At 40.6% G+C, this 19,851-nt stretch overlaps 2 protein-coding genes across 3 annotated transcripts in view; both read right to left on the bottom strand.

Annotated features, from left to right (window-relative positions):
* GUCA1C (guanylate cyclase activator 1C) overlaps positions 1–4,782 on the bottom strand; it is a 34,463-nt gene extending 29,681 nt beyond the window's left edge. For both annotated transcript variants that reach the window (XM_041727350.1, XM_041727360.1), the window contains exon 1: positions 4,579–4,782. In XM_041727350.1, the coding sequence (XP_041583284.1) occupies positions 4,579–4,782 (204 nt within the window). The remainder of the gene's footprint in view (positions 1–4,578) is intronic.
* Positions 4,783–9,087: 4,305 nt separating this feature from the next.
* The window catches only part of MORC1 (MORC family CW-type zinc finger 1), a 162,059-nt gene continuing 151,295 nt past the window's right edge, over positions 9,088–19,851 (bottom strand). The window contains exons 27-29 of the mRNA XM_041748544.1: positions 18,463–18,516; positions 12,229–12,423; positions 9,088–9,225 (exon numbers count right to left, since the gene is read on the bottom strand). Of these exons, the coding sequence (XP_041604478.1) occupies positions 9,088–9,225; positions 12,229–12,423; positions 18,463–18,516 (387 nt within the window). The remainder of the gene's footprint in view (positions 9,226–12,228; positions 12,424–18,462; positions 18,517–19,851) is intronic.

The following is a 19,851-nucleotide window of genomic DNA, read 5'->3' as shown; positions in this document are numbered from 1 at the left end:
ACAACTATTGATTTGAACTTTTTGTCTCCATGACCATAGACTGCCCATATATGCTTTCCTATGTTGGATTCACTCTCTCCTTCTTTGTTAATATACTCTCTCTTTTTGCTGGAACACCTGCTCCAGCAGCTCCCTATTAATAAATAAGTGTGAAGCACATTTTTTTAGTCTGTGGTGTAGGTGTTATGAAGCTCAATGTTATTTTGATTTTCATGATTTTTTTCCTTTTTAGATTTTAGGATCTTCTCCTTATCTCCATTAAAAAAATTTCTCCACGTACACTGTAGAACGATGTCTTTCTACTTATTGTGCTGGGCCCCTTGTGAAACATGTCTCTAATACGTCTCGGAAATTTTTCTGGTTTGTTTTGTTATAACCTTACATTTTCTCTGGGCTCTTTTTCTATGACTCTTATTCATTGGATATTAGACCTATTAATCCCAATTTAAATATTTTATGTGGAGAAATGGTATAGGGAATGGAACAGGAAGGAAGTCAGGAAAGGTTGAATGAGCTCATGTGACCCAGCTGAAGAAGGGTGTAAAAGAAGTTTGGATGGAAGTGTCCTAGATACTCCTGAAACCTATGGTTTGACAAAGCCACCAGGGAATCCTTGAGGAGAAGCCTGCTGATGAAGGAATCCTGGGTGTTAGGAATGGGCTGGCCTTATTATTTCTTTTGCACTCAATCATTGGTGGTAATCTAAACCTAAGCATGGATGCCCTGCATGCAGTGAAAGATTTCAAAGCAATGTACCTGGGGTCTTGGTCAATTACCTTGGCCAACATCATGGCCACTACCATAAAGTAGGTTCTAGGTTCTATTATCACTGTGATGTTGGATGTGTTAGTCTATGTGCCATCCCTAGAACAGTGTTAGACACGTCTCAATCATTAATTACTGTTATCGAGTGACAAGGAGATGCCTGCAAGGGTGTGTGATTAGCCACAAGAATTGTTATAAACTTTATGCACTAAACTTTAGGATCTATTTATTTCTACCTACAGCACAATTCCAATAGGTTTAGTCAACTTGGGTACATGCCAAAGCCAGGGTAGAAGTGACAGAGTAAAAAGAGGTTGGAAGCTCATTATTATTAGATCAGAAAGCTGGGAAAGGGATGTTTGACAGCAGGGAGAAAGAAAAACCATAAAAAAAGCAAACATGATAAAAGCATATATTTTCATGATTTTTAACATTAGGAAATTTAGCCTTAGCAACTTCAACAGGCATGGCTGCTTCGTGGTATTTCAAAAACAACAACCAATGTTCATAATAATGACTCTGATATCAAAAAACACTTTACCGGCACTTTGAGGAGGCAGGGGAGTATGAAATGCATTTTAGAATGATTTCCATCCAGAATAGTTAAAACTGTAGAGGCGCTCCACGGAAAGAGTAAATTCTCCAGGATTCTGGACAGCTGATCATTTTATTGATCTAATTAAATATATGGCTTTTTCTTTTTGTTTTCCTGTGCATAACTGCGCATCATTTCTTACTATCACTTGATAATGAACCCCCCTTCCTCTTCTCATTTTACAACCTGATTTTATATCCAGACCCCCCACGCCTTGCGTAGCATCCGTCATCACGGCCTAGGTTCACTTGCTTCCCAGGCAGACATAAAATCTCTATGACAGATCGCAAATACCAGCAGAACTTCCAAGTCATTTAAATTCAGCTGAGGTGGGCCTGGCCGTCCCCACCGCGGTCCCCGAGAGGACAGTCCAATGGCACAGGCGCCCACACTGCCTATCTGGCCGTCGTCCGCCCCCACCTTCCTCAACAGTACGCTTGGTTTTGACAGCACTTCAGGTCTCTACCCAGAGCTCCTTTTCACATGTTCCTGTTGTCACACAGCAACCTCTGACCCGCAGCGCTTCCACAAACACTGGGCTAACAGCAAAATCTCTGGTGTGGGATGTGTCACCGGCTACTTGGAAGAATAACCTAAAGAACCTGCGAGCAGCTCATCTTCCAGCCCTTCAGGAGGACTGAGTCTGAGAAGCTGCCATCGAGAGCAACAGACTTCCATGGTGAAGCGGTTGCTTTCAGCAGGCACAGGGGGACAGCAGCAGGCACAGGGGACAGCAGCAACCACAGGGGGACAGCAGAAGGCACAGGGGACAGCAGCAGGCACAGGGGGACAGCAGCAGGCACAGGGGACAGCAGCAGACACAGGGGGACAGCGCAGGCACAGGGGACAGCAGCCTGCACAGGGGGACAGCAGCCTGCACAGGGGACAGCAGAAGGCACAGGGGACAGCAGCAGGCACAGGGGACAGCAGCCTGCACAGGGGGACAGCAGCCTGCATAGGGGACAGCAGAAGGCACAGGGGACAGCAGCACAGGGAGACAGCAGCAGACACACAAAGACCGAAGCACAGGATGGCCGAGAGGGGGAGCTGAAAGGCACACGCAGAGGCAGACAACAGCCCCCACGCACAAGTTTCCTGTCTTGGTCACTTCAGGCTGTTCTAAGGAAAATACCATAGACTGAGTGGCTTAAAGCACGCAGAAATGTACTTCTCACAGCTCTTTGAGGAAATCCAAGATCAAGGGTCAGGCTGATTGGGGTGCTGGAGAGAACCCACTGACTGGTTCATAGACACCCAGCCTTCTCACTGGGTCCCCACAACCAGTAACAAACTCTCTGGGGTCTCTTTATAAGGGCACAAATCCCATTCATGAAGGCTCTGCCCTCATGACCTACTTGCCTCCCAGAGACCCCCCCCCCCAATACTATCATGTTGGTGCTGGGGGTTGGGGTTGGGGGTGGAGGTAGGGATGGAGATGGGGATGGGGATGGGGTGGGGGTGGAGGTGGGGATGGGGATGATGTTAGATTTCAACAGAGGAGTTTGGGCAGTTGACAAATGAAAAAGGAAAGCTCATTTAGAGTGGAGCCAGGGGGCCAGCAGGGGGCGCTCTCACGCCCTACCACTCCTGGTCAACTGTAGACCCCACTGGAGGAGACTGGTTCTTGCCTGCTGACACTACTACTTTCCACCCCAGCAGGGGGAAAAGCAGCGCCCCAACCCCACCATACTTCAAACTCCCAGTTTACTCCAACAGACCTTTTGCTCATAAAAGCCTTCCCAACTTCACCCTTTCCTCTGTACTCGAGGGTTCCTCTCTTTTGTTCTGCAGACACGCCTATGGTTCGGCCATAACTTGCTTGTCCAAAATTGCAATTTTCTGCTATTTCCAAATAATCCCATTTTTGCTGGTAAAAATAACTGGCAGTTTTAACATGGGAGCCACACACATTCAGCTTATAGCATACCTAGAACGTATTTCAATGTTAAGAACAAAAGCAGGATCTGCCTCATTTTCCCACTGATTTGTATGCTCCTTGGGGGCAGAACTGTTTGTTTGCATCTACACTAAGTAAAATTTATGAGGAGGAAAAACACTGTCATGCTAAGCAGGCAGTGCTTCATTCATGCTTGATAATGAAGAACATACCCTAAAACACAATGTCCTAAAAGAAATCTGTTCCCAACATTATTACAAAAATTAAAATGAATGTTGATTTTGCACAGGTTTAATTCTTCCTAGTTTTGCTGGCTGTTACCTCCTTTTAAATCATCTGTTGTTTTGGTTGGTTGTTTTTTTTTTTTTTAAGTTTTTGTTTTTTGGAAAAGGGTTCAGAGGGCTGTGCGAGATTCCATACAACCCAATGGGCAGCCAATTGTTTTAATTGTATTGAATTAATGACCACTTCTTTCCCATCTATTCTCACACACAGCCTATTAAAGTCATCTATTTTTCAATGAGTTGTATTTCCCCTTTCCCTTTTATCCTAGATGGAATCAGCCCATTTTGAAATATACAGGCAAAAATAACTAAAATGCACAAGGAAAAGTAGGCAGGAAAAACATGAGCCTGCTTGGTTAGATTGTTAATTTTTTTATCTTATTTTTTCTACTCTCTATTTTTTCCTCATCTTTGTATTTTTTCAAGTCTTGAAAATCAAATGTGCCACAACTCCTCAGGAATGAGTAAATTCAAGACACTAGTTGAGTATCAATCTTTAGAAACTAAAATTTATCTGAATTTAAAGCTAAATTGTTTTATTTTTCCCAACTAAATTGGTCAGATATGAAAAAGTATTCCAGGGTTCCAACTTCTGAGTACAAACAACATGTTGGCGAATTTGTATTGATTTTACCTGCCAATCTAGATGCAATCACACTTTTTAGAGCAGATTCCTGTAATTTGCTTTTCTATAAAATGTCACCAACGCATTAAATACTTTGAAAACAGTCTTTGTAAATCAATCTGCACTTATTAGATTTGTTTAAACGATAGCATTAGAATTCCATGCCGAGATTTAATTTGGTTTTAAAATAACTCCCTACATGCAGAACATTTCCAAGGGCGGAGAGGCTAGTTCCCAATTACTTTCATGCCGTCACTGCTAACTGTGTTTAATGACTCACTTACCTACAAGCTGTGGGTTCTCTGAAGAGCTCCCTGTTCGGTGAGATGCACACATTTTACCTCGGGCTATTTCAAATTTTTAAAAAGGGGAAAATTCAGAACCAGAGCCAAATAAAAAGTAAAGGTCTTACCTTGTTCATGTCAAAGGTATTATAAACTTGATCAACGTGTTGATTGGCCTTTGGGTTCAGACCCTGCAGACCCAAGAGTGTCTTAAATTCGTGAAGTGTTTGCAGGCCAGATGGATATTCCCTCATAAATTTTCTGTACCACACATAGGTCTCTTTAGCAGGAACTGCTGCCTGACCACCAGCTCTGGATTCGTTATTTCCCATCACGATTCACGGTCTCCAGCTTTTTCTCAGGTTGCTTTCATGTAAGGTGCCTACCAACTTAGTTCCTCACCCTTCACTAAAACTGGAGGCTAACATATGCCTTAAGAGAGCTACTCTAAACCTCTTACAGCTATAGGCCAAATAAGAATAGAAAGCCAGTGAGATTAACTCATCTGAACAGTTTTAAGACAAGGTCATTTATCGCTAACTGATGGGATCATGCTTGCTGCCACTCAGAGATACAGCTTTCTGTGAAGGGCAGAGGCAATATTTTAAAAAGAATGATCCTTGCCATACTGTCAGCCATAAATTATGCCCACATTGCGGAGTGGGGTCTGACAGAGCTCTTGAGTCTCAATCTAGAAGCTTGGGCTCGAGGCTTTGTTTGCACTTACTAAGTGCACTGAAGCATTACAGGCTCAGCGTTCCCATCTGTAAAACAGTAATGAGAATATTTGCTTTTTCATACCTAAATACTGTGGAGATAAATTTAGATGAAAACAAAAAGTCGGAAGCCATGGAAAACTGATACATTTTGAGTACTGTTAAAATGTAAAGGAAGTCATGTACAGAAGAGGGAAATGGGTAGAAAGAGCCATATTAGTAGCAGTAAAAACACTTGTAGGTGAGGTAGGCAGAAAAGTGCAATCTGCAGTTAATGAGACATATTAAGCTGTGTCTTCAGGCATTGGTCTCATTTTATTTTTTTGCTGTTTGTCTTTTCTCTCAAGTCTGCTTCTACCCATGCCCTGTACCTGCTAGTTTTGCCCCACTCCAGTTCCCAAGCTAGTCTTGTCTGAATCAAGCTCCAGTTGCATAGGACTTGAAAACTGAGTGAATGAGCCTAAGAACTATATCCGTGGTCCAGTAATGGAAATGAATTGCCCTGTGTGGCCCTCACACCATCTTGCTGCTAATCATACGTACAAGTAACAGAATTCCATTGTTCCCACCCAGGGTCATCTGGTCCTGAGTGTGGTTCTCCTCTCCTAACCTTATTCCATTTCCCCCCCAATTCTCATAGTGACTCAGTTCCTAAGTCTGGTTTCTGCCTTAGTCCTTATTCCTTAGTCCTGATTACCTATTTAAAGCCCCAGCTCCCCGGAGAACTGGAGCCCTTGGGACCTACATGAAGTGCCTTAACAGGAGGTGGGGGTCCTTAAAGTATATAGGATTAATTTTGTTTCAACCATACCAAAGTAGATTTTAAATAGAAAAATTCTGAAACCATAATTACAGTTAAATAACAGGTATTCGATAAGATTAGAGAAATGTGGAACCCATTCATTTGGAAGTATTACTCGAAACCATTAGACTAGATGAGATTCCTTATGTGGAAGACAAAGAAAGATGATAAGCCAATGAGGACTCTGTTCAGATAGGAAATATGAGGAATATTCTGTCAGGATCTTCAAAGACCATTCTCTGGGGGAGTCTCTGTGCAGACCTTTTCTAAATGTCTGCCAGAAGGATGCTCAGAGGCACTGACTTATCACCATTAACATTTATTAATCACTAATTTTTATATTAAGAAAAGAATGGCTAGTGATGATGGAAGAGGAAGGTAATGAAAGTTTTCAAGGGGCCAAGGAAATCCCTCATGGAAGGAAGATTTTGGATAAATGAAGAATATAAGGACCTGAGATGCAGAAACTGTGTTACTGCATGTAAATGATGCTTTTTAAAAAATCTGCATAATTGCTTGCTGATAAGACTTTAAAAGTATAGTATAAAGATTCTTATATTGGATACAATATTGATATCCCAAACTCAGGAATCCTGCTATATAAAACATTAATCTACTCTAAGATAATGGGGAAAAGACTTCATTTCTAAAAGGTCAAAGAATAAATCTAAACTATAATAAATTTAACTAGAATGTGCTGGATGTATTTGAAGAAAAATTTTAAATGCTAATATAGGGCACCAATGAAGACTTGAACATACAGATAAGCATATTTTGATCTTGGGTAGAAAGACTTGATATAAAAAAAGACAATTGTACCTTAATCTGTTATACTACCACACACCAAACAAAATGCAAATGAAGTTTGAGGGGTGGGTGTTGACTAAAAAAGCGAACTCTACGTCTGGATAAGAATTAAACATGCAAAGATACAAAAGAAAATTCTAAAATATAAAATTATTGACAACTCCTACCAAACAACACGGGTCCAACATGAGAAAAGTTGGAACAATCAATGAAAAATAATAGAATTTTTTTTTAAGAACTTGGCCCAAATGCAAATAAGAATTTAACAGGACATAAAGCTGGCACTGCAGATCAAGTGGGAAAGAGACTGGTCATTCAATGAATACTTTGGGGGACAATACTGTATCTATCTGGGAACAGAAACAGTGGGATTTTTTTTTTTAATTTTTATTTATTTATGATAGTCACAGAGAGAGAGAGAGAGGCAGAGACACAGGCAGAGGGAGAAGCAGGCTCCATGCACTGGGAGCCTGATGTGGGATTCGATCCTGGGTCTCCAGGATCGCGCCCTGGGCCAAAGGCAGGCGCCAAACCGCTGCGCCACCCAGGGATCCCCAACAGTGGGATTTTTAACTTACTCTCTTCATCAGAATAAATTCTAGATGAATCAAATATTTAAAATATAATGATTAAGGTAATTATAACAAGGCAAAATTTCTTTATACTTTTTAGCATTGGAATGTCCCCTCTAAATAGGACTCAAAACCAGAAAGCATAAAGAAGAGGAAATTACTCCCCCCAATTTTTTAATCCCACATGACTCAAAACACTGTAAAATCTTTTTCAATATAAAGTTAGGAGAAAATAGCTGTAACACATATAAAGAAATAATTTCCCTAATATAAAAATTGTTCCTATAAATGAGTAAGAAAATACTTACCATTAAATAGAAAAATGGAAAAAAAGCCAAATTAAAAAATTCAAATGAATTTTAAACATGAAAAGATGCTAAATCTTACTCATAGCATAGGAAATATACCTTAAAGCTAAAAGGATGTACCACTTTTCACCTACTTGGGTCAGCAAGATAAAAAAGCTTGATAATTCACTGGATGGGTGAATGCGTGAGGAAACAGGCACTGATATATGGCTGTGGGAATATATATTAATAAAATTTTTATGGAGCACTATTGGGCAATGTCTACTACTAATAAAATGTACATGCCTTTTGACCCGGCAATTCATCTTCTGAGATTTATTTAAAATTTAACTAACTGTGCATGTGTAAAATAAACATATTTATAGAGATCTGTTCATATAAACCCAAAAGACTGGGAAAAAAATCCAAGGGACCATCAAAATGAGAATAATTAAATAAATTCTAGTATGTCCACAGAATAAAATAAATAAGGAGCAGGGAAAGATGAGAAGCTCTCCATGTACTGATCCTGATACGGAATGATCTTGAAGGCATATTAACTGCAAAAAGCAACAGAATCTTTTGGATGCCATCATGTCTATATTTATATCTGTATAATGACTTACACAGTTTTTTGTACACTGATTGTTTTTGGATGGACACAAGTAGCTGGTACAAGCACACCACTGGAGAGGAGTAGTTAAGTGTTTAAAGAAAAGGATGAAGACTCTCCACCATATCCCATCTCACACGTTCTGAATTTTATACTGTGTGTATGTACAGAAAATTAAAATTATACAATTCCACAACATTAAATGTTTTATTGCTTTTGTCCAAATTTGTAGACATTTCTAAACAAATAAAAATAATCAGTTATTAAGGAAAATATAAAAATGCAATTCTTACATATCTGTAATATGTGTTCACATGATACTTAGAAGATTTGTATTTTTACTACCATTCAACAATAGAATTATCATAGAAGTTATATCTTACAGTTTTTGAGGATATATATTTCCTGCTTTCCCGAGTATTGGCTATCACAGAGAAAGGACATACGGTCTTTCTTTTTCAACACAAGCTTTAAGAGGAGGTGATCCTGTCGTCCTTTGTACATGGATTTCAAAAACCACTGTTTTCTAGTTTTTATAGTCTTTTAAGTGAAAATAAAATTTAGGCCTAACTGACATTTCCCTTTCTTCATAGCTCACGTGGTAACTGGAGAACTCTAGAACTAGTTTCTGAAAAAACAGAGTTCGGGAACACAACCGCAAATGTGTACATTGTAAATCAGTCTCTATTTCTAAAATACACAATTTTCTTAGAATTTAACAGGGCAAACTGTACAATAATGAGTACAAGGCGAAATACGTTTTGAAAAGAATCTTCCTTTTTCTTATTAGCATTTTTAAAAGGAAATATCTTTTCTGACTTTTAGTTTTGAGAACTATTTTCAGTTTTTTTCTAAAGGGAGACTATGTCCTGCATCTGTAGTCACTTTATTTAAAGCGTTCCGAAAAAGGGGATTATCTTCTTTAAGCAAAGCTTCTAAATAACCGTCAATCTGCTCCAGGTCTCCTACCGGACTACCCTGGGGAAAGAGAATCAACAGTCACAGCGGGCGAAGAAGCTGCAGGGTTTATTCCTATCATCTGGGTGGCCTCTGAACAGTCTTCCCTATGATGCATGTAGCCACAAAACCCACCTTGCCCTGGAATAATGCCTTTAATCTTTTAAAATGTTTTCACACTTAATCTCATTTTATGCTCACAGGTGGTTAGGAACTTGGATCATTTTTTTTTCTTTTTATGTGGAGGTTAGTTCAACTGGTTTTCCTTCTATTTAATTACTTGTCATATTCCTAAAGCCACCCTGTCTCCACTTCATTCTTCTCTATTATAGCCTCTTGTCCTCCATTTTATTTTATTTTTTTTTAAGATTTATTTATTTGACAGAGAGAGAGAGACAGAGAGAAAGAGATTGAGATGAGAGAGCACGTACACAAGCAAGTGGAGCAGCAGGCAGAGGAAGAAGGAGAAGTGGCTCCCTGCCAAGTGGAGAGAGGATATGGGGCTCGATCCCAGGACCCTGGGATCATGACCTGAGCCAAAGTCAGATGCTTAACTGACCGAGCCACCCAGGCACCCCTTATGTTCCAATTTAAAAGTTCATGTGTCTGGAGCACCTGGGTGGCTCAGTTGGTTAAGCATCTGCCTTTGGCTCAGGTCATGATCCCAGGGTCCTGGGAGCCCCACATCAGACTCCCATTTGGTGAGGAGTTTGCTTCTCCATCTCCCTCTGCCCCTTCCCCCTTGTGCTCTCTCGCTCTCTCTCAAATAAATAAACAAAAGTTCATGAATCTTTAGCCCTATAGGCAAAACAGATGAGTAGGCATATTTGGACTCCTCTGTCACTCGTCTTCCCTCTGCAGCATCTTCCCTCCCACGCTCGGCTTGCTGTCCTCATCCATCTCCTTTTCTCTCCTTCCCCAAGTTCTCTGTGCAATTTCACCCTCTGCTTCCCTGGGGTGCTTAATCTCTGAACAGCTGGACAAATACTCCCTCTTTCCTGACTTAAATCTCACTCCCCCCAAAGCCCAGCCCTGGGATCAGTCTGCTCTCCAACTGGAGCTGACGGAGAAGAGAATTTTTAGAAAGGACCTTTCAGAAACAATTCCAGCTTTAGGATTGTTCCCAGTCAGTGTCTGGCACCACCATCCTGGCTTCTCCATCCCTCAGCTGGTTCCATGAACTGTGCTTTTCTGCCTGGCTCTCTCTGCCCCAGGCCTCTGACAAAGCTGGACTGTCCTGAGTCCCAGCTTTATGACCGGGGCCCTGTCCCTAAAAATAAGCTCACGTGTAAATCACGTTCACTTAGATTTTCAGATGCTCACGGGCCCTGAGGAAGGCCCTGGGTGACCCTTCTGGCACTGATGGGCCGACGGCTCTGAGTCTGTTCAGTCTAGTCTAATCCTTTGGCTCTGCTCTCTGCCTGGCAAGCCAGACTTCCTAGTAGGACTTGAGGCTGGTTCTGTCCCCAGCCTCTTCGTGGGCCTGCTCCATCCGTCTGCTTCGGGTCCACCTCGTCTCTCATCTCTGCTCTATGCCAGCATAGCTGCTCTAGCAATCAGAGGCAGTGAAAATCGACATTTCAAGTCTGGGATGAGAGTCAATCTATTTGGGCAGGAGTCCTCTGAGTACCTCTCCAATGATACTAGATGAAGCATTTCAGATACTCTGTGAGCTAAAGCCCCTTCACCTCCTTACTAAATGTTGTGCATAAAGCAAATTAGTAGAATTCCTTTGGCTACTATGCAGGAACCTAGAGGTTTGGCATAGAAGGAAGAGTAAGTCATTATTCTTTCATTTTTTTCTCCTAGCCAAGCAGAGATTTGCTATCATGAAAACCAGTAATTTTTATGAACTTTTTTGATAGAGAGTAGTATTTGATTTTTATGATACAGAATTTCTTTGGTCTCTCTAGGTTTTGTTACTAAAACAACAATCATCACTGAAGCTATACTCTGTACCGGACCTTTCAAACATAAAAATATTTGCTGCCTTTTACAGACACAATAACCACAGTAAGTGTCTCCCAGACCACCCAAGGCAGGGGGAGGGTGGTATCTTTTTTGGCCATCTACTTAAATTAAACAAAAATATTTTCTGAGTTTCATTTTGTATTCACTATGAGAGAAATCCCAAAGAACATAAAAGATATGTATTTTGTGAAGGAGGAATGGATTCACCTTGAAATGGTCACAGCCAGTGGCCTGGCTTCAAAGCCCATGCTCGTCACGTACTATACCGATGGGTGCGAGTTTCCTGGTCTCTCCCTGACCCCTCTTCCTGGGCAAGCTAACCCTCCACTCAGTCAGGGCTCTCCGTGGGGCCTTAGCTCCTGCCCTCTCACCTTGGATGGCCCAGGAAGGCCCTGTCTCCAATCCCGGCTCAGGGCCTAAGTCTGAGTACAAACTACCACGTGCTTCCTAGGCTTGCTGTTGATTTCTCAATTTATTTCCTGAATTTATGGAAATTTGAATTTATGCTATACATCGTTTAATTTTTAATGTATTCTATCCAGCATTTCTATTTGCTGTAGAAAGAAGACGGACTTTTCCTCATTAGCTCAATCCATCACAGGAGCCCTGTTCTTTATGCCTTCACATATCCAAACAAGATGAACAGCACACTTACACAAGGTTTCCTGACCTCTCCAACCTCTCCTCAAAGATTAGAAGAGTCCGTTTCTAATTATTTATTGAGATAAACATTAAAATGTTTTGTTGTCTGATAAGATTAGAAAAAATTTCCTACTGGAAATACGCTACTGAGGAGACAAGTTGATCAAACTATACCAAACGGCACAAGCAAAGGTTCTGTTTTTTGTAAGAGAAAAAAATAACAGACTTTTTAAAAAATGTTCTCATATGTACTTTCAAAGTTCACTTATTTATGATATCAATATCCTTACAGGGAGAGAAAGGGCTAGGTTAAGTGACCTGTCCAAAGTGGATGACGATGGCAGGGCAGGAAGCTAGCGGAATGCTCTTTCCACAAAGTATATCCCTACTACTCAAAATTTCATTACTTACCAGCTGGAATTTCTGCAACAGGACTGCCAATTTTTCCCGAAGATTATTCAGTTTAGTTTCAGTAACTTTTCTTTTTTCTTCACATTGTCTCAGAGATATTTCATTAACGACTCCTCTTCTATTTGCATCATAGATGATGGACTGCATTTTTCTCTTTAGTTCTCTTTCATATTGGACCATGTAAACATTCTGGATCTGGGAACGTTTTTAAAACCAGTTTTAGTATATTTTTAAAGTATTACTCTTCCCCCCCTGGTATCAGAGAGCGATTTCACATTCCAATTCTGCACATAGGTACCAAGTGTCAACTCTATACCTGTGTATCACAGGTGGTCAAAACCTAAGACACAGTGATACCTTGAAGGAACCTGCAATCTGATGGAAGGAGGAGAGACAAGAAAAAATGTCCTATATTCCAGTAACTATAAAGATGGGAGAGGCATACTAGGGTGAGCTTGGAGACCCTCGCTTTGAAATGGAAAAGGAATCTAGTAATGGTTGAATTTGTCTGCCCACCAGTGACCCCAGAGTATGCAAGGCACAAAGGGGGCATTTGGTGGTACCTGTGACCCTCTCTCCATAGCACCAGAAACTCACAGGCAACCACAGAATGGCCGGCCACTCGGGGCTTTTCTGAAGATGTCATGTTATTTATAACTCAAGTCTGTGGCATCTGGAAAGTGCAGAAGCTACAGTAAGAGGAATTCCTGTTCTGTCACTTTTGTTGGGGTCCTTATCCTGATGCAGAGTACGGTCACTTCCCTACACACATGGCCCTTGCTAATTCAACAGTCTCAGTTGTTTCCCAAGAGTTCATGTTGTGGCTGAGGCACTCACAGAGTAGAAAAGGTAACGGAGAGGCCAAGTGCTCCAATTTCAAAATGACATTAATTGCTCGTATCAACACTTGGAGAGGGCCAGGGGATGTTCTGAGAAAAGAGATACAGAGCAAATCCTGTTTTGATACACATTTGAATGCTTCTGCAATAAGGAGATTTCTGTGTTCTGATATGTCTGGCTGCCAGGTAAACTGCCAGATGGTCTCATTTGACTTCTGAGTCTACTCTTGCCTTCCCCCACCCCGACCCAAACTCACTAATACCGGCAGGCCCCTCCCAGGCACTGTCCCCATCAGCCCCTTTAAGTACTCATTGCGCTCGCGTATTTCTCCTCTTTCTATAAAATCCTTTTAACAAACAAAACCCCCTAAATACACTGAAGTCCATCTAACACTCGCTAACCACCTCCTAAATTCAAGGCATTGAATTTTGTTATAGGTGATACAAAGACGCACACACACAAAAGTGGGAGGAGAGGCAGAGGGAGAAGCAGATTCCCTGCTGAGCAGGGAGCCCACCAGGCCGTGGGGCTCAATCCCAGGACCCTGAGATCGTGACTTAAACACACACACACACGCACATGCACGCACACACACACACACACACACACACACAATCTATCTATTTCTTTCTATCTATCTATCTATCTATCTATCTATCTATCTATGGATTGCCATGTGAAGAAATCAGATTTTTAGAGTCTCAAACTGCCTGGGCACTTGTGTGTGTGGGTACCAAGAATTAACATGATGCTGAAATCCGTGGCCTGCCCCTATCTATCTACCTTATTTCCTGAGTTGCACACGTTATTCTTCTAAGAATACACCAAGCTCATTCCTGCCTCAGGCCCTTTGCTCTTGCTGCTTTCTCTGTTAGTGAGTTCAACCCCGATCTCCACGAGGCTCACTGCTTGCCTCGGGTCTGGGCTGAAACATGACTCAGGTATCCCTTGCTCACTGCATCCAAAGTAGCCTGCCCTTTCCCCAACATGCACCATTATGGTCTATCCCGGGGCCTTGCAGAACTATTTTATGTTTATTTACGTGTTTAGTGTCTATCATTATGTGATGTTACATTATGCTTTACCTGTCTGTCCTCTAGAATGTAACCTCAATGTAAAAAAAAAAAGAAAGAAAATTGGTTTTGTTTACCCCTGTATTTCCCATGCCTGCCACATAGTTGGCACTAGACAGTAGGGAGTTAGGACAGAAGATGTGCAGCATTCATAGCAAGGGGATTTTAAGCACGCAGGCCGATCCTGCCCGGAAATCCAGGCTATGTTCTGAGAGCACAGAGGGGAACTGGTGATCTTTGAACTTTCAAACATCTTCAATTCAACCTACAAGAAGTTGATGACTTACAACTAAGGCAATGATCACTTCCTCCAGGAAGCTTTACAGAGCTCAACCCCAGGAAGTGGGTCTCCCAAGGCCAGACGGGGGGAGTAGGATAAATAATTCAACTGAGCCAGAATAAGGAGGACAGGGTCATAGATAGCTCAGATGTCACCAATCACACAGAGTTCCTAGTGTTCAGAGCTCTACAATTTCACAGCTTTTGCCATCCAGAACAATAGTCAGGGAACGCTTCTTGATAAAAGCAACAGTAGTGAGAAAACAAACCAAAACACGTAAAATTCAAAGAAACCTGAAAAACAACACTAATGCTTTTCAGCAATAAAAGGAACGTACTATTGACAAACACTTGAATGGATATGGAGGGAGTTATGCTAAGTGAATAAAGCCAGACAGAAAGTGAATATTAAAGGACTCCATCTCTACAGCATGACTGAAATGACAAAATTATAGAGATGGAGAACAGATTAGCAGTTGCCTGGAGTTGGGGTGCTTGGGTGTATGTGCAGTGTGACTATAAAGGAGAGAACGTGGAGAGCTCGGTAGTGGTGGGAGTTCTTTCTGGATCCTGGTTTTGGTGGTGGTCACACAAATCCACACATTTGAATAAAATGAGACATATATTTTACCAACTTCAGTTTTGTGGTTTTGATATTCTACTATAATTCTATAATTACATAAGACATAAGCATTGGGAAAAATTGAAAGGTACATGAGACCTCTCTACTATTTCGTAATTTCCTGTGTGCCTATAATTACTTCAAAATAAAAAGTTCAGAAGACAACACTGTTCATACAGTATGACATTAGGAATGTTTATACAGAACCCTACCTTCAAGGTCATAGTCTCTCAAGGTCATACTTAGTCTCTCAAAGTTCACAGTTTTGTAACCAAGAAATGATATTTCCTTCAAACATAAACAGCCAGTTTCCTGATTTATTCTGCCTTTCTCAGGCTAACATTTCCAATAAGTTTCTATAAAAGGTAGCAATTTTGAGAACTTTCAAAGTTCATTGTAAAAGGACTTCTGGTTGTATTAACATTTTAATTAAGATGAGTAGAGAATTTTAACAAGATGAGAGGCTTAGTTCTGCTGGTTAAACCTACTCTTGTAGAGGTATTTTGGCGGATCAAAAATGGAATTCTTTCCAAACTCCATTAATTCAGAACAGAATTAGGATTTGAAAGAAAGGATATTCAGCTGAGATTTTAATTTTCTGCCTTGAATTTAAAAAGTCAGAGTTCTCGCAGCTCTGGAGAGCTCCAGAATCCTAACTAGTTAACACAAAGTAAGGCTGGCCTCCAAGCCCTATAGATTTTGTACTCTACTTGTAGGTACAGGACATGTGAGTGTTTATGGGGCTGGCACTACAGCAGAGACAGTCAACCTTGATCCATTGCAAACGGTAGGGTCCAGATATTCAAAGGTACTAACTGAATGCTGGCAGGATATAGAGTTTGATAAGAGACAACTGCTAATTTCAATGAGTTCATATAATCTAGTTATATTAGGAGAAAAGAAAATAGAAGGAACAACTACAATATAAGGCAAAAGATGTAATTAATGCTAAAAAAGTTTTAAGGTTCTCTCAAAACACAGAAAGTCAAGATTAAGTTCACATGAACATACTGAGGGAGGCTTGAAGTGGAAGGTGGCATTGGCTCCACATAGGGTGGGCAGGACTTCAAGAGGCCAACTGCAGAATGGGAAAGTAGACGAGAGTGTTCTGGGGGACAGTATGGGGAAAGGCTCAGAGGCAGGCCAGTCTAGTAGGCTGGAGCAATCCTATTTGGGATAGGGTTTGTGAGAGGAAAGAATAAAAAATGGTGGTTCATGTCCAGTTGTATAGCACCACTCATATAGTCATAAATCATCTACTACTAATAGTAGTTATGGAAACCAGGGCCAGGTGACCAGAGACATCTGTAACTTATCAAGGGTCCTCCTGTGCTTTGATGTAGCCGCCTTTATTAAAAGTACATAGCTTAAAGCAAGTTGCATGGGTCTATCCTCTACATGGGTATCAAAAAATGATTTTAATAGTTTTTATAACCATGCACTTAAAACTACCAATCATTAATAAAGTCCTCATGACCAAGCAGTTTCATGCTGGGGAAGTCATGATTACAAAAAAATCGTTCTGTATTTTGTTTGCAACATCTCTGTTTCAATAGGAAGTCACGGTCTCCTGACTTTATCTTGCTTTGATTCTTTGAATCCCACTTGCCCTCAACATTAAAAGGATTCTACTCATCATTTCTGCTAACACTGTTCACCTTGTATAAATACTTACCTTACTGAGTCTGGTCTCCAAAACCCAACAACAGCTTGGCTCCATTACAGATCATATAGATACCAGAAAAATATCACTTAGAAGCAGACATAAGCCTGGATAAAGTAAGATGTGGAACAACCTAATCCTTAGCAAATTTCTAAGTTTCATGGTGGTAAGTATTTGAGTCAGAGTTCCCTAACCAGTAAATATGAAGATCTGTGGGAACATCCAGGAGCCTTACTGGTACCTCTTTGAGCTGGCTGCCAGACTTACAGCTGGGACAATTCCTGGTGGGACACTAAAAATATGGCTATCACGTCCCCCCCCCCTCCACAATCAGCATCCTCCCATACGTGTCTCGTTATGCAACATAGAGGTCTCTAGTAATTTAATAATTCTTTTACACCGAAAGGCTGAGAAGCTGTGGTATACCTACTGCAAGTAACACATCCAAACTCTATCACAGGATGAAGTATGACAGTCTGGATAAGAATAAGATGCAAGACAGTGATGCAGAGAATGAGCTTTGAGTAAGACAAACTTGGGTTTCAACTTACTTACTTGAATCATGACATTGTAATAATATCTTACTCTCAGTTCCTCATTACCAACATAAAGAGAGTGGCATCTACCTCCAAGTGTTGGGAGGGTTAAAAGAAGTATTGACTACAAAAGGTCTAGTTTAGTGCCTCCCTTTACTGGCTCTTGATCAATCCCTGTTTTACATTCATGGATGAAAATAATATTAGTGCTAGAATAGGATAAAAAATATATTGAATGAAAACTTTGTCTTGTAATCTAGAAAATGTGGACAAGCACATCTTTAGGCTGAAAATGTTCAATTACTCTTTTTCAACAGACATTATTTGGGAAATAGACTCACTCTCCAGTTGCACAATGATGGGAAACATTCATTTCCAGCTGTTTATCACAGTCCAGTAGGCCCTCATTCAGAAACATCAAAGGCAAATATATTCACTAGGGTGTGAAATTTAGGTACATCCTATACTTCAAATACTTTGTGATACAGCCTTTCTAAGAAGAAATCTGGTTTAAGTTCTAATTTTCATTTCAAATTTGTCTGGTTATATGTCTGTTGTAATTCTATCTCATTTATGAAACAAGAATATCCAAACATACTCCATTCCCTACAAAAGAGATGAGGCAGTGGCTTTGTTTCTGTTGGTGCTTCTCATGATTCCATGAAGCACCACGCACCTCCTAGTCTTTATAGGTTTGCATGTTATTGTGACAGTTTTCCAGAAGACGGCTTGTAAGCCTAAGTACCTTTAGTAGCATTAATTATTTTTATAACTATTTTTATGATGGAAAAATGATAAACTTAAAAAATTGTTGACAGGATACTAAAAAGCAAACAAAAAACATATTAAAAAAACCTCCAGAGATACCAAATTGTCAAAATAATTAAAAACTTTAATCTACCAGTGACTCCTGATTTAGTCCAGTGTCTCAAGGATTTAATCTATTTCTTAAAGACACTGGACATCATATTTTCTGTTCAAAATATAGTCCTACTCCCAGTGTTTCATAAGCTTTCTGCTGTGGAAATATTCACATTTTAAAATTCAAAAAGATGTTGCTTTATGGCATCTGATATGCTACATATTAATCTTAGTCTTGATAAGAGAATACAAATTTGATTTCCTTCCAAACCTAACATTTAGGAATGCATATTATTTCTCCTTTGGAATATGGGATCATTTAGAATATAAATGACTGCATTGGAAAAAAAAAAAACTTACCTGGTTGAAGCACATTCTCAGCTTTTTGTTTGTCTGCTCTGGGCACTGCTCCAGCTGTTTTTGTAAATGATAATAGAACAGGATATTAACTTTCAGAGAATGAGCTGTCTACAATGGAATTATAACACGCAAGTATCTAGTATAAAAAAAAAAAACATCAAAGCCTAGAACTGGCCGACACTGGTACTGTGAGTCTTTTAAGCCTGGGTCTAATTAAATTAATTACCTAACATATACCTCACCTTATTCCAAAAAAAAGATTAAGGCAGTTTACATAATTAATAAACAACATGGTTAAACAACTGCAGGAGAAAAAAAAGTGAAGGAAAAGAAAATGACAATTTTCAAGAGGATGTCAAGAAGTAGCTGGAGTCTGGATTTCTTCAATGAAATGAGAACACCACAGAAGTTGACTGGGGAGGCACTGGCATATGGGATAGTATCTAAAGCCACAGACTTGTTGAGGTCACCTAGAAACAGCCCTTAATAGAGAGAAGAAAATAGCCCAGGAATGGACCCTCAGACATGCCAACATTTGGAAACCAGAGAAGGAAATGAGTTGTGAGCAGAAAAGATGGAAGGAAGGAAAGCAAAAAAATGGGAAATATGTTGTCATGGAGGCTACACAAAGAAAGTGGTTCAAGAAAGAAAACGTGGTCAACTGGGTTGATCTCTAAGAGGTCAGGTAAGATGAGAAGTGACTACTGCATTTGTCAGCATAGTGGTCACTGGGCCTCACCAGACAGTCCCAGTGAAGTCATAGAGTTGGAAGCCTGGCATTGGGGCGGGGGGTGGTGAGACAGAGGAGGAGGGGGGAAGGTGAGGTGAGGGTAGAGGTGAGGAAGCAGAAATAATATTGTAGATTAGAAAATTAAGGGATTCCCCCCAGGATCAGATGAAGGCATATGGCATCTCCATCAAGTTAATTATTTGCTGCTCTTTTTATTACTAGCCTTTCCATACGTATCTGTCCTTTCCACAAGCAATGCTGAGCCCGAAGTCAAAGAAGGTGTTACAAGATTGCAGATTTCTTGTCCTGTGGAGTCAAATAATGAATCTCGGGGACACAAAAGGGTGAAGTGAAGTGAAAGTTTATTAAGTGAAGGTAAGAAAAGAAAGGAAAAAGAAAGCTCTCTAGAGTAAGAGGGGTCCCAAATGGGTTGCCACTGAGGGCTTTTAGGCACGGTCCTTTATGGAGAACTTGCCCAGGGAACTTGTGACCTTGAGATCCTTGAGCCGTTCTGATTTGAGCAAGGACTATTGATAACACCCTTAATAACTTATTTCTTTGAGGTTTGGTCATTTTCTGTTATTACATTGTAGCCGCCAAAGAAAAATACTCCCTAACATCTGGGGCTGGGTGGTCTGGTCTATTCTCTTTCTCATGTT

Source organism: Vulpes lagopus, chromosome 1 (assembly GCF_018345385.1).
Source record: "Vulpes lagopus strain Blue_001 chromosome 1, ASM1834538v1, whole genome shotgun sequence".
Classification (NCBI taxonomy): Eukaryota; Metazoa; Chordata; class Mammalia; order Carnivora; family Canidae; genus Vulpes; species Vulpes lagopus.
Note: the sequence above shows the minus strand (reverse complement) of the source record. Positions and strands in the feature narration are given on the sequence as shown.